This window comes from Colias eurytheme, chromosome 10, assembly GCF_061535395.1.
Source record: "Colias eurytheme isolate Ceu_HAF_F1 chromosome 10, ilColEury1 Martin Lab GWU primary, whole genome shotgun sequence".
Classification (NCBI taxonomy): domain Eukaryota; kingdom Metazoa; phylum Arthropoda; class Insecta; order Lepidoptera; family Pieridae; genus Colias; species Colias eurytheme.
The window spans coordinates 3959916-3976245 of record NC_142989.1 but is presented as its reverse complement, the minus strand read 5'-3'; the positions used below and the strand labels follow the sequence as shown (position 1 = coordinate 3976245).

General features: G+C 31.8%; 1 protein-coding gene across 4 annotated transcripts in view; it reads right to left on the bottom strand.

The window, feature by feature from the left end:
• Nucleotides 1–16330, bottom strand: part of LOC149905111 (disks large homolog 1-like) — a 39589-nt gene extending 23259 nt beyond the window's left edge. For 2 of the 4 annotated variants that reach the window (XM_090106625.1, XM_090106628.1), the window contains exons 1-2: nt 16153–16330; nt 3978–4421 (exon numbers count right to left, since the gene is read on the bottom strand). In XM_090106625.1, the coding sequence (XP_089962751.1) occupies nt 3978–4236 (259 nt within the window). In that variant the 5' untranslated portion in view covers nt 4237–4421; nt 16153–16330. The remainder of the gene's footprint in view (nt 1–3977; nt 4422–16152) is intronic. The other 2 variants (XM_090106626.1, XM_090106627.1) reach the window with 2 other exon arrangements.

Below are 16330 nucleotides of genomic sequence, written 5' to 3'. Positions count from 1 at the left end.
ATGCAAAAACATAAAAGAAAAGAAAAAATTTAATAAAAAAATATCGGTATCGGTTGATTTATTATCGGCGATACCGATATATCGGCTTGCCGATATATCGGCCGATATATCGGCATCGGTATCGGTATCGTTACATCCCTATTTAAAACCAAAAAGATTAATTAAGGATACAGAGAAATAGCCATTTTTAGCACAATTTGTATTAAATTTTATGGCCATAATTATTATTGAGAACGGTGAAAATTCATAGAAGCAGCGTTAATCAGATTCTGTTTATAAAATACTAGCTTTCCGCCTGCGGCTTCGCCCGCGTTTTCAAAGAAAAACCCGCATAGTTCCCGTTCCCGTGGGATTTCCGGGATAAAACCTAGCCTGTGTTACTCGTGGATAATGTAGCTTTCGAATGGTGAAAGAATTTTTAAAATCGGTCCAGTAGTTTATGAGCCTATTCATAACAAACAAACAAACAAACAAAGTTTTCCTCTTTATAATATTAGTGTAGATAGCAAACAAAGACTAACAGCTTTTAGTATTTTTTTACAAACAAGAATCGCGATTTAAATTTTATTCAAGACAAAGGGATGGCGTTTATTTTTTAAAACAGTAAAATATGTGATCGTTTTCTACTTGAAAATTAGACCTTATTCTTTAGAAATTTAAATCTAAAGTCAAATAAAACGGTGACAAACGCTCAGTATGCACTTACAATTTACATGCATTACACAAATTTGCATTTCATTTAGGAAAAGTTAACTTACTGATAGTTTTTAAGAAGCAGAATGGATATGTTAAACACCCCATAAAATATAGATTTTATTCAAGCAATACAAATAAATTGAAAATAATATAAATTGAATAGCAAAGTATAAAAAATTATACGTAAAAAAACGCCCCTTTATCATTTAAATATGTATGTCACAATTAAAATGATTTTATACGAGCTATACAGATAAAGTTACTATTGTTTATAATATTTAGAAACCAATACATTCATTTTATTGCTAGAAACTGAACTTATTTCATAAACATTGCAGAGAGTAGCGCTTCTGAAATTTATTCACATACCTACACCTGATTTGACTACGTAACTTCAATGGATACGAACATTGCACATTTTGAATAATGGTACGAATAAATAATATTATAATAACAGTTATACCTACATTCTTAAAGAATGGCATCAAAATATTATGTTGGACTTGTTTTGAATAGTTTTAAATATATCCTTCTTTATAGCTCTGAAAGTTCGTTTGTTTGAACACGCTAATCTCAGGAACTATTTGATCGATTAAAAAAAATCTTTTACCATTGTATAGGTAAGTAATCCTTGAATACTATTTACTTATTGTGTAATACGGGTGAAGCCGGAGCGAACCGCAAGTAGTAAATACATAGAAATATTCTAATAACGAAAATTTGAAAGCCTTTTAAACCAAATACGTAATATAAAATGAAACAGATGAAGTAGTAGACATAAATTATGATCTATACTAATATTATAAAGCTGTGTGTTTGTTAGTTTTTTGTTTGAACGCGCTAATCTCGGAAACTAGTGGTCCGATTTGAAAAATTCTTTCGGTGTTAGATAGTCCATTTATCGAGGAAGGCTATAGGCTATAATATATCGTCTCACTAAGACCAACAGGAGGGGAGCACTGCGGGTAAAACCGTGGAGCACAGCTAGTAATATTATATTGTTATAAATTAATTCCCAACTGGCAACCCAAACCGAGGGGGTGGTTATAAAAATGAGTTGAACAGCTGATTTGACACACTTTGCTTTGGGCTCTCGGACGTAACGGTCGTTTTTGGTTGTGCTTAGTTGTGTTAATTATCATTTTGAGTCGATTATTATTTTATTGTTGAAGGTAGACATATAAAATCATTTTGTAAGGAATAAAACCTTTCTTCGTTGAATTTAAAATCCCTAAGAATATAATGATTTGAGCAAAACAAAACAGTCTCCAAGATAGTTCATAATAAGAAATAAGATTAGACGCAACATAATTACACTCCCTCCCAGAGAAAAGTTTAAAAAGGAATTAACTTTACAGTTCGCGAACTGAAAATAAAGGAACTTCTCTTGCAATTTTTTTTCCTGTTATTGCGCGTAATCGTAGTCGAACTTTTTATAGCTTTCTTTTACTTCCGCCATTTTTAATTATTTCTCATCCCTACCGTAGTAACAGTGATAATAATATTTTTAAACTAGACAGATATGATGAAACGAGATTTTAACAGCTATGCATGGATTATAGGTATTAATGTTCAATGGGAATGTGTTGATTTGCTCTTTTATAGGCCATAAGAATAAGATTATAAATTAAAATGGTATCAATGTAAAGTCAAATTAAACGTGCATTTGCAGATAAAGTTTTGCCTCTACATATTACTTTCTTTCTTTTGATTAAATAAATTTTATAACACGCTTTATATTCTAAATTACAACTTTATATTTATTATAAATTACACTTTCATAATGAATCTCTCTATAATTTATAGTTACCTGCAAAAAACTACTTAACTAACAAATCGTAGTATTGCGAACTAGTTAAAACTAGCTGAGAGCAGCCCTGGGACTTAATAGGGTGACGACATTCGAGTTGCCGGCCACAATTGCTATCAAAGAGTCGACTAGCGGGATCAATTACGTGCCTTAGAAGCCCTATATTTTGTAGAGGATGAAAAACCTTAATTAATTAGACATAACGAGTCGAGTTATAAGCAGATAATAATAATTTTAAGAAATATAGTTTAGAGTTCTTTTATTAAGCAATTAATTTAAATTTTATTAATATTTATATTAAGGATCCTATATCTTCATGAAAGAGCATAATGATTAATAAAAGTAATTACACTATAAAATTGATAATTATTATAATAAATCAAATTTCTTGCTAATTTTTGCTTTCTACAAATTACCTCATTTATTATTTTTATTATCCAGTAGGTAATTAGATAATTTTTAGGTGTTAAAACTTTTAATCGCCTGATCTGAACAATACCTGTGACTATACTACGTTCAAAAAAGATAAATATCAAGTTATCGAGCAATAAGAGGGACAATTATATAAATCCGTGTTAGGTATGTCGTGATTGAGTAATAAACATCCGTATTAAACCTATTTATATATGAGGTAGATCGGACGTTTTGATTGAGATATAGATAACTTACAATACCCTTTTGATTCACTGATTTTCAATAGGTTAGGTGAATCCATCCATGAATTACATATGTGTAATTATTGAAAGGTAATTCTCGTTTGTTTTCGGTCAATACGAATTCAACACAGTATATATTTGATGCTCAGATTTGATGTTAGAATCTATATATAAATAAATAAAGAATAAAGCGTGAGTTTTCAGTTTCATTTTATTAGATAATAAGTGGTGGCAATAAAAAGCATTCAATTGTTAAATGTTGAATTATATAAACAATTAATACTTATTATAACGATATCACCTATACGCTAATAGAAATACTAAAGGTCAGCCGTATCAAGGAGACTGATCTGGTTTAGGCAACCCAATTCATTATTATTTTTTGTGTCTAGATCGATATTGAGCACTAACTCTATATTAATATAAAGCACCTTTTGTTGGGTTCATTTCAATATTTACTTAATTACTTTCTTGATTGTTTTAGATCATTTTTATAGATTTATTTATTGATTGAATTGAATGACACATACGTACTTGTCACGCAATGAGTTATGACTCGTCACGACCACGCGCAATTTCAAAAACTTGATTTCATGACATTTCTGGGTCATATCATAAGGAAATAAACCATGTGTGTATAAATAACATGTATGCCTTATCACAATTATCGTGGGTAGTATTGTTTGGAACCTTCAATTCTTTATTTATGACCGCATGATATAACTTCCTTCCTATCAAACGTATCAGGAACTAACTTATTTTTATTTATAGGCGCGGTCATACAATATTGTATCTACAACAAATAGCACACTTACATTCTTCCGTGATTTGTAACTCGATCTTATCGAGATCTTCGACTTCCTCATCCTCGAAATCTGTTTGTACCGTGGCGTCACGGGTGTAGTGTTGCAGAGCGATGACGTCAAACGCCGCCCGGTCGTCTGGGCTGGGCGCGCGCGAGGCTTGGGCTTCAGGCGTGTCCAGCCTGGCGCGCTTGCACGCCGAGCACCCGCAGAGCGAGCCGCGCACACGCAGCAGCCATACAAGCCCGAACAGCGCCATCCACGTGGTCATGCTGTGACACTCAACACCATATCACTTCACTCCCACTTACACTCTACACTAAACTTCAATGTTCTCATAGTCATATCCACGAGCAACCGACATTATCCTCCTATTTTCTTGTTACAACAAAAGAAGCGCAAAATCTTAAGATTTGTTGCGCTCATGAATCTTTTCATTCAACTCTAATTACGACGCTATACGTAAACAATGAATATCAAACATTAGCACTTTAACAATGGACATGAAAAGTTCTGAAGCATCTAAAGAATGAGTCAAAATGGAAGAAAAACAGGAAAAATGACACAGTTTACTTGGAAATGAGCGTTGCGGTACAGATATGAAAATAGCTTGTCGTTTTTACATACTCGTAATATTTATATTCCACCCTGGAAAGTTATTGTGGAATTTCTTTCTTGACTTGTAACATAATAACTGGGTTGGTTTACTTAAAGATTTGGTTTTAAAAATAAATAATGAGGTCGTCTTATAGGATGTTGGTGTTAAATTACTAACAAGGTTAAGATGGAATGGTTTTTATTACGTTTCCACTGCCAAATTGCAAAAAAATGGATCAGTTTTAATTGAGTGTAACTCGCGGTTGAGATGTAACAGACATAACTTTAACTATAAAACGCTTATTTTTCAGAGATTACCAACATTTTATTTCATGAATTAATTTGAATCATAATATTAATATGTAGATTGTAGGTATGTACGATACGTAAATATACTTTGTTTGCGTAGTAATAAGTGCTAAGTCTTTAATATTATGTTTTAATTTATCTGCGTGCCAAATCGGTTAAGAAGGTGTTCCTCCAAATATCTTCAGTATTCTTATTTACAGATAGCATTTTCATATTGAATATTGATGAAATAATGTTTTGGAAGCTTCTGATTTTTAAAGAACACTTAAATTATAATATAATACCCGCTTCAAATGTCGTTAAAGTATGTACTTCCGTGATCCGTCTAACTTTTAATCTACGAGTTTAGATTGAAAAATCGAAAAAGTATAAAAAATTGAGGAATTCAATAAAACTTTATAGTTTATATTTTATTTCTCCTCCATGTCATATTGAATATTTGTAGTTGAAATATTATATTAATAATTTATTATATTTTATTTTCACGAGAATGATTAGTACTTATATTTATTTGAAATGAAAGTATTAAAATAATTTATTTATTTGACAGCATTTTAATTCCTTGCACTATGCTCTAAATATAATAATATGCATTATGCACATAACAATGATTTTGTTCGTTTAAATAATAGAAAACTGTATGTAATCTAAGTGGCTTATATTTAATTGTGCGTGTATAAATAAATTAAATTCACACACAGTTTAGACGATGTACCTACAGCTGTCATAATCTGATGAACAGCCTCCAAAATTGACTGGTCGTATTCAATTAGGATTTATTCCACTTAAGTAGTCGACCATGCTACATATGACGTGGGTGACTCGATAAAATGATAAATGGAGGCCATAAATTGCAGCCCCGCGATATAAATGGCAGTTCTTTCACTGAAGGACTCATGAAAAATATCAATTTGTTACAAATGATCGACGAAATTCTCCTTGGGTAACGAATTATAACCCGAAAATATTGCGACGTGACTATCCGTATTTTGCCCATAGTATATTTCAAACTGAGGTATTTTTAATACCGCGAATCGTACAAATTGAAACGGGACATTAATAATCGTTGCGTAAGGAAGAATCTTTTAGCAGGAAATCTCTTTCGCCTGCCTACTTACAATATTCATTTCCTGTCTGTTTATCTCCACATTTTTCGGATTAAAGCACTTAAATCCATACTTTTTCTTCTTATGCTTATATCTTTAATTTCGTTTTTGAAGTTTTGCTGAAAATATTCATTTAGTAAACATTATGAGAATTCTAACAAATCGATAACGTTTTTTGCTTAGTTTTTAGTTCAAAACAATTTTTAACCCAACCGGTAAAATCTCTCTTTTGTATGGTAGACTGGTGCACACATAACAGTTAGACCAAACAATAACTTCAAAGTTCAAATAACTCCTAAAATATTTATGCAATTTTTAGCGTTTTTCCTTTTTATTTTATTGGTTGGCAGGGTCAATTTTAAATGATTTTCCGGTTTCAAAGAATTTTTAAAGTTTTTCTATACATTAATTAACGAGGAAAAGGTACCATAACTTCGGTAAGTAATATATTTTTATTGAACATGAGCTTATTTTCATATGAAGAATGTATGAACCATTTGAAACAATTAGATACAAAGACCAGAATATATGATTGCTCGCGAAATTAGGTACTGTGTACGTAGTTGTATTGTTTTAACTTGTTTAACATCGTCAAACGTTTCATGTTCATTGCTTCATTCTTAATGGATTGTTAGTAGAATAAACTAGAATAATCATTTTATGACATTTTATATTCTGTTTTGTTTTTGACGTAAATTATTAGTCTCACTTTATATTTAATAGGTTGCCATATAAGTATATCAATGAAAGTAAATCACTTTACATGGTCAGAACTAGACCAAATTTAAATGGGATAGAATAAAGGACAGGCCAGCTTGAAATTAAAAAAAAAGAATCTTCAAAATCGGTTCACCCAGTCGAAAGTTATGGGTTTACCAACGCCCAAAAATGCAGTCAAACTGGGAGCCTTTTTTGACGTTGTTTTAAAATAAACAACAACCAAGTGTGAGGTGAAGGCGAATATTATAATATATTAAAAAAAAATAAGACTCTCTTGTCTTGCGAACACGTCTTGAATAAACAGCTATCGAATTGCAGTTGAATTGCAGCTCGAATAATAGCTTTGTATTTAATGTTACGGTTCAAAAGATTCAGATGGTCAAACAGACAGACAGCATGTTTAAAATGTAAAAGGTTATTTCTGTTTTATACAATGTCCAGAATGAACTTTATACTTATATCTTTTTTGTTAATCCTACTAATATCCTACTACTATTATAAAGGCGAAAGTTTGTATGTATGGATGTTTGTTACTCTTTCACGTAAAAACTACTGAACCGATTACAATGAAATTTAGTACACATATAGAAGGTAACTTGGATTAACACATAGGATAGGTTTTATCCCGGAAATCCCACGGGAACGGGAATTATGCGGGTTTTTCTTAGAAAATGTGGGCGAAGCCGCGGGCGGAAAGCTAGTTTATAATAAATGCGAAAGTTTGTGAGGATGTTTGAGTGTGTGTGTTTGTTTGTTACTGTTTCACGCAAATACTACTGAACTGATTACAATGAAATTTAGCACACATATAGAGGGTAACTTAAATTGACACATAGGATAGGTTTTATCGCGGAAATCCCACGGGAACGCGAACTATGCGAGTTTTTCTTTGAAAACGCGGGCGAAGCCGCGGGCGGAAATCTAGTAAAATATAAAGAAGGAAATAAACATGAATTATGATTTTATAATTATGAACACGTGTAACATATTTAATCGTCCGCACAATTGCTATTTTACCTTTAAGGTAAATATTAGATATCAAATTTATTTTAATTATAATTGCTTTGTTTGCTTCTAATATGTATTGTTTAACAACAATATACATTATCTATCGGAATAAAAATCTGATATTGTTTAATCTTTTTTAGTTCTTTGTGAAAGGACCAAGATCTTCTTCATATTCAGAGTCATGAAAAGTTCTGCTATAGTAGTAACATTGTAAGCAACTGAAGCAGTTGCAATTGTAATAATAGAAGTATTATTACACCGTTATTTACATAGTTTAATTAAATTAATTTTATTATAACTCACTAACGTCTGCTTTCCATAACAAGCTCCTTAAAAAAACTACTAAAAAGGTGTAGTGTGCAAAATTGCATTAATATCTCAATCAGACACAAAATGAGATATCCCTATAATTAGATGAACATACGATAATGAAAATACGTATTCTGAAATCAATCGACCGCAACTTGATAGTCAAAACCACAAACTCTATTACTGAAACGTATCACAGACCTTGTCTGTTTTAGAAACATTGAGTGATGGATTACGACCCAAAGGTAGTAAAAAGTGTTTTTTATTGTGTTTGATTTTACGCGAGAAATGCTGAAATTTTGTATGTAAAATAGGTATGGGCAGGTTTTTTTGTTACGGTTTATGTGAATAAATTTGAATATTTTTTTAATTCTTATTTTTACAACAAATGCACATACGGAAAGGCATTGACTAAGAAGGAAGTATGGGAACATTAGTTTACGATTACTTAGAGAATTTTGGGCTGTCAAAAAGTATTCCTGCATTTTATTTTCTTAATGCTTTTATTATTAAACTTATAAAACGATCTTTATATATAAGCGTAAGTTGTCTTTTATTCAAAATCTTGAAAACAAAAAAGATTATAGGTAGGTAGGTATTACAGAATTTAATTTTTCCATTTCAGAAACAAAATACGCGACTATTAGCAATAGTCAGTTAGGCAAGGATTCGTTATACGAACCCCAACATTGTTAATTTCAAAAGGGAATCAAACGGACTTCATCATCAAAAAAAGAATGAAGTCAATCAGTTGAAACTGCGTGGCTGTTAATTTACATACATAAAAATGCGATATGAATTGAAAATCTAGGTTGTTTTTAGGTCATGTCTGTTAAAACATGTTGTTACTTTTTAACTTATAGATCAGCAGTCATAGCTTAAAGACGTAATATACGAACATACCAATAGCACCCTAAAGGTTCTCAATGCGTTTTATTTTAACGAATACTTAATGTAACTAGTTTGGCCCGTGGATTTATTCATGTAACGTATCTTGCTGACTATTTTATTGTAAGAAATTAAAAAAGTAGAGCCAATACTAAAATTGAAACTAAAATTTTCAAATATTATCCACGCCCAATCATCTATTTGTCGTGACAAGAACATTCTCTATTAATTTGTTTTGATATAGGTAATAGGTATTCATTGTAGATTAAAGTATTGTTCAACGTTTATAAAACACTAGCTGTTGCCCGCGACTTCGTCCGCGATTACGTCGTTTTTCGTCATTCGTCGTTTAAAAAAAATACGTGACACTTTATTTTTGAATGTTCTTAATTGTCTCTTATAAAAATAAACTACATTAAAATTTAATACTCTGATAAGAAAATCTTAAAATCGGAGGACATCGAAAATCTGAGGAAAACATGAATTTGATTTAAATTCTACATTACTTAGTAATTCAAATAATAATCTAAATTAAATGTAGATTAACAGTTTGAGCGCATCATTATATAATATGTACCTAAGTATTAAATTACGTTAGTTTACATAGTAATTTTACTAAAAACACGATGACTTTCTTTCGCGCTCGGTACAACAAACTAAGCATGTTTGTGGTACGTGGCCCGCATCACTTGACCCCCCGCGAGTTCCCCTCCGTTACTATGCGAAAATACATTCGTCGCCCTACTGTAGGAAAAATTGTAATATTTTAAATTCGAGAAATATTGATTTCTTGTATTCGACTATTCGTTGTAGTCGAATACAAAATATATTTGAAGAAACTTAGGTTGGCCTTCAGGCAAAAGGGATCCTATCAAATGATAAACTTGACCTTGTATCTTAAAAGTAAGCATGAAAGGATCCTCTGATAATTGTTGAGCACCAAAGGATCATTTAAAACGCACTACTATAAGAGCGAATATTGTCTAAGAACTGTTTAGATTGCACATGTTCCTCTAAAAGTAGTGATTTCAAAGGTTCTGGTGTATCTTCAAACGAAAGCCGACTCCTTACTCCTCTTTAAAGCATTACAAAAAGAACATACTACGTTAATATCGCCTATACAGAAGATGATCTGTAATCCATTGTGAGGTTATAAGCAAACCCACTTTTATATTTGTCGGACCACACCACCAAATTCGTAGATTGATCTTCTATGTTTACCTCTTAAGTCATTAAGACTGTCGAAATCTGTCTACAGTAAGACGGGCCTCTCGCTATTCGTCCGTTTCAAGAGACCAAATAGTTTCAATTCTTAATCTTTCATTAAACAAACTTATTAATCGTACTTGTCTCAAATAATCTTGTCTCAAATAATGGTAATATTCGCGTCCCTACTCTACATTGCTTATGCTCATGTTCATCTTCAAGAGATCGAATAATATTATGGTGCACCCTATCATTTGTCAATCGGTCTTCATATTGAATAAAAGTTTCAGATTATCGAGATAAAATATGCCATTTGCGATCAGCTGTGAGACGTTATACCCTCTCAGTGAAGGTTTCGGTCTCACAGGATAGTACATGCCGTTCGCGGTCAGCTGTGAGCCGCAATTCTCGTTGTGAAGCGGTTTCAGGTTCTCGGCATAACACAATATGTTGTTTTCGGTCAATAGTAAGCCTCTTACCTCTAACGATCCTTGAGAACTCTTATTTCTCATTTTCTTAGCTTTGCTCGAATTTCGATATAAAGATTTTTTAGGTGGCACTGATGCGAGTAAATAAAAATTAAGTTAAAACGGACTGAGAGTGTTATAATCATCAATCATCATCATCATCAATACATATAATAAAATTGTGGAAAAGCGATGTCTGTACAATGAAAATATGTAGAAAAAAATTAGCAGGTGTTATTATTAAATCGATCTTGAACCCAAAACTGTAGTTAAAATTTTTTTGTCTGTTTGTCTGTATGTTTGTGCACGCTAATCTCAGAAACGGCTTATCCGATTTAGATGCGGTTTTCACTAATGTATTGTGGTAATCTTCATTTAACAGTTAGTGTTTATTTCATGTCAATCAGTTCATAAATAAAAAAGTTATGACAATTTATAAGTAATCACGGCGAACATTTTTGCTAAGGCATTCGGCGGTACATTGTACAGTGTACGATAAAACGTAATTTATCTGTTATACGCTACAGTTATTCCTTTACATGTCCAGATGATCATATCAAAATTCCCCAAGGGTTTGGGGGTAAGCTGAGGTAGTAGGGGGGGCGGGGTCAAATTAACATTATGGTCACTTCTAATAGGTAAATTTTCCACACAAAATGTCCTTTAAATTATGTCGTATTATATTTTTAACCCCCGACGCAAAAAGACGGGTGTTATGTGTTTGACTGCTATGTATTTCTGTGTGTGTGTGTGTGTCTGTCTATGGCACCGTAGCTGGCTAACAGGTAAACCGAATTAGATGCGGCTTTTTTTTGTTAGGCAGCATATTTTCCGACGCTGGTTCTTAGATAAATTGTATCGAAATCGGTTCATCCACTTATTATACCTACATAGGGGTAAAAGTGGGAATGAAAAAAATGATATAATAATTTATTTTTAAAGATCGTTGGGAAGTTTATGAAATTATTTATTCCTTTTTCTATACACTTTTCTTCGTCTAAACGGTTAAGTTACATGCTCCCTCTCTCTCTCTTCAGCCTTTAGTTACGTGCGTGAGACAGGAAACATCTAATTTGGATTTGTTGCTGGATTTGATAAAAATTGAGTATCGATTAAGCTGATCAGTGGCTACACCATACATTATTAAAAACATCCATTTAAGAAAGGAAGGAAATAGAATTTGCTCCTCTCCCCCCCTGGTTCCTAAAAAATAATATGACATAATTTAAAAGAAATTTTACGTAGAATTAGTTAGGCATTTCTTTTTTGATTTTCGATATTATATACTAATCATAATTTTTAATTACAATATTATGTAGTAACTATTTGGTATAGGTTAGGCATTTCATTTCTTGATTTTCTTTAATAAGTTGGTACGTAAGTTTTTTAGCTCAGTTTAGTAAGAAATTTTAATAACAATTCTTTTAATTATTTATGGTAGTACGTATTTACTCAATAATTGTATGTTAAGTAGTAATTCAGCATGGGCGTAGCCACGGTGGGGCTGGGTGGGGCGCTTACCCTGGCTTTGATCTGGTAGGTACCAATTGTGAAGGGGAGTGGGCGTGGGCGTTGGCGTGGGCCTGGGAGTGGGCGTGGGAGTGGAAGCATGAAAATAAAAACAATTATTGTTGCCCCACCCTGAGCCCATGGTCATAGGTCCCATAGTCACTATTCCACGCGGACGAAGTCGCGGGCACAGCTAGTAGACAAATATAATCAGAAAGCTTTGAACTCCTAAGCTCAACCATAAAAGATAGACATTAATTATGATGTCGGGAGATATTTTTTATATAATATGGAGAACATTTCTTTCATACTAATAATTGTACCAAGTTTCGTTTAAATCCGTCGAGTAGTTTTTGTTTCTATAACGGTTATACAGACAGACAGACGGACAAAAATTTTTGGCGTCAGTGTCGATGCCTAATCACCTCGTGATAGTTATTTAGGAAATATATTTCATGTACAGAATTGACCTCTACAGATTTAATATAAGTATTATTCATATAATTAGATGCCAATTTCCATGTAACGTTAAATTCGACTATACAATAACTAACAGACAACGCAGGTTACTCTCGTTTCCGTAAGTTGAGGCGGCTACATATTCGGTCCTCATAACTTCACTTTTTGTGAACGAAACGACAGCGCGGTTTAATTCGATGCCAACACCATCAAAAAAAGGAAATATTTTTAATTGTGAAAAAATATTATGATTTACACTATAAATACTATTTTAACATTAACACAAAATATAAGACTGTGAGTGTGTAAAAATAAATCCAGCTAGTTTCACATCAAACTTATGTTTTTAATTAGGTATACGACATGAAAATATATTAATTACCAAGCAATAATCATACAGGTAAATACTGAACAAAAGTATTAACAGTCAAAGTATATTTTTACTTACAACATGTAAATGATGAAGGAATAATAATTATCAACGAACTAACCTTTTTGTAATATAAAGAATAGATAAAATTCGACCACTAAAGAATGCTGGTTCGAGTCCCGCCTCGTTATCGAATTTTTAAAACACGAAGATTTTTAAAAATGTAACCAATGAACACAATCAATATTAGATTAACTGAAATGGTGTCTAGTTTGACTTAAAATAATAAACATCTACCCTCACTTTTAAAAATGTAGTATATTCACACGAATTATAAGCGCACCTTATAGGGAAGGGAAGATATGGGTTAAAGAGTTAAATAAATAAATAACATAATTATATTTAAATTACTAATTTTTAACATTGTGTTCAGTAGTGTTAACATGTAAATTGATTTGATTTTTACGAAATCTCATAGATGGCGCTGTTTCAAATTTGTATACTAATAAATTCATTAAACTGATTCTCTGCCCAAATTACGTAAATGACATAGTTTTTATTGTGTAAAGCTAGATAATAGCATGGCTTACCCGAAACCAACATTTAAACATGAGTCTTTAGATTGTACGCTGTCGTAATACACGGAATACGTAAGAAAAAAAAAGGTTCACAGCTCCTCCCCCGGAGGTGATAGCATGATAATATGTTTAAAAAAGCCTCACCCGACCTGTTAGTAATATTCATGCAAAATTTGAAGTCAATCTATGCAGTACTTTTCGAGATTAGCCTGGACAAACATACAGACAAACAGACAAACAGACAAACAGACAAACAGACAAAAATTCTAAAAACTATGTTTTTGGCTTCTATATCGATTATAGATCATGGATTATGTATTCTTTTAAAAAAATATTCAATGTACAGTTTTGACTTTCCTACGATTTTATTATATGTATAGATAATCGCTGAGGGGTTTATTCAAAATTAATAAACCATGTGCGAAGTTTTAAATTTCCATATTAAGTAGATACAAAGTATGCAAATACGATAAACTTTTAAGTTTTAGTAATGGGGAAAACTTTTTGTTCTTTGTATTATTTATGACTAAAAAAAGGCCGGAAAAATATTTAAGCACTTACTGTTAGCTTTCGTTATGTAAATTACAATTCAGCTCTACATATAAAATACAATATTGCAATAAATAATAATCTGCAAACCATCGCTTAAATATAATATAGTAATACTATCATATTACCTATATAATCATATCATAATTGAAGATGAACTTTCAAAACGGAATAAATAAATGGTATAATTTTCTCCGCAACTGTTAGACCACGATTTTGATAGAGCTTTCGTTGCCAAACATAATTATTATAATGTTGTAAAAAGTAGGTACCTATTATCTTAGGATACTTTTGGGTGCCTATACCCTACCCAATTGGAACTTTTATAAAACAATAGTGAATAGGTTCCCGTAAAAATCTCATATAACCAGTGGCGGTATCAACATGTAGGCGTCAACAAGTATTCAATAAAGAGTGATGCAATATTTCGGTGCAATATCGGCAGACATAAATACATTGTGAATGACGTCATAAGTGCAAGGCCACAGCGAATAACTAGACAGCCGCTCAAAGTGTAAGCTTTGTGACCTTTTGCAAAACGAGACTAACTATTTCGGTTCCTAACTCTCATGTGTTATTGTTATATAGTTTGACGTAGCTTTATATCTATACCTACTCATATTATAAAGCTGTTTGTTTGTTATGTAAATGCCAAGGATATTCCAAAGAAAATGTAGTATCAGTATTTACTATTTACTAATGAATATCCTGACAATATAAGAATTTGTTTGTATGTTTGATTGAATGCGCTAATATCAGAGACTACGGATCCGATTTAAAAAATAATTTCAATGTTAGATAGTCCATTTATCGAGGAAAGAATTAAGCTATATATCATCACGTTACCAATAGGATCGGAATGTGGGTAAAATTGCGGGGCACAACTAGTTACTATTTTATAGTTAGGAAAACTTTATACCACATGAGATTTTTTGCGATAGGTATAATTTTTAATCAAGATAAAATCCTTTATGAAACTAAAGTTTACGAAATTTAATCAAGATCGGTTAATTACTTTCGAAGTTTAGTGCGGTCGAAAATCGTGATACAAGACTGGTGCACAACTTTCGCATTTATAATATTTTTAAAACATTGATTGAAAAAACTTAAATGCAATCCCTATACGATATTAAACTTATTTTTATTTCTAGAGAAGATACGTTATAAAATAAACCTCTTAATTTTTATTTTCAGAGTAACGCCCTATGCTGTGAACGCAAGTTTTAATATTGTATTTTATAATTGTTGTCTGGATATTCAATAGTCAATGTATCTATGTGTAGTATTCTGATAAGTGTAGTAAATTGATTAATAATTAATCATCATCACGATGTTATCACCCAAATTTGTTCCAACAACAGTCCGGACACAGACCTCCTACGAGAATAAGTAGAGTCCTTGAAATTGGTAATAGATAATATTATATTCAAATTATATTAATTATTATATTTCTGAATTATATTTATTAATACTTAAACATTATTTATTTTTCATAGTTTGAAGATGAACAGAAACTTGGTGAACTTAATATTATACAGAATAATTTAAGAGTATGACAAGAGTTTGCTCTTATTAATTTTATTATTATTTTTAAGAAATATAAATTAATTATCTTTCTCAATCTAATACAAACAAAATTAGACCGCATTTGATGCAAAGAAGATTCGAAAAGCTTGAAAATATAACGAGCTTTCATATTTGAAAAGCAAGCCTTAATTTAATCTACGTATTATTAATCAAATAACTCGAACGTGTGTTAAAATGTATGTATGTCTGTCATTCATAATGGCGGAGGTGAAATAACTTCCTGCTTCATTCAATGAAAACAAATTCAACAAAAACCGAGATAATTAATTCGCTGCCATCTCGTTATACGAAGGGACTTGTTTATTTTGTCAAGTAGAACACATGAAATATGCATGAGACTCATGTCTGTCTGTGCTTAACTTTAAAAAAAATATATTCAGTATCAAAAAAATCTTTTATTTTTTGAATTTTTTAAAAAGTTTCTAATAAGAAACGTCCGGAAACGCTGCTACTTTCATTATCAACTAAAGCTGTAAGCATCTTTAAATGAGTACGATGTTAAAAATGTCAAATTTTCGTTTCAACCTCCACGCTTAAAATACGGTCACTTTACAAATTGGTTCGATAAAACACATCGGTAGCTAGTTAGACGCACAAAAAGTTCACTCGCTCACTTAAGGTGCCGTAACGCCTGCACAGTTAATGTCCCGATCGCGTAAAAGAGCATTATTTTGGCACAACGACGTGCCTTCTCTACGGTATC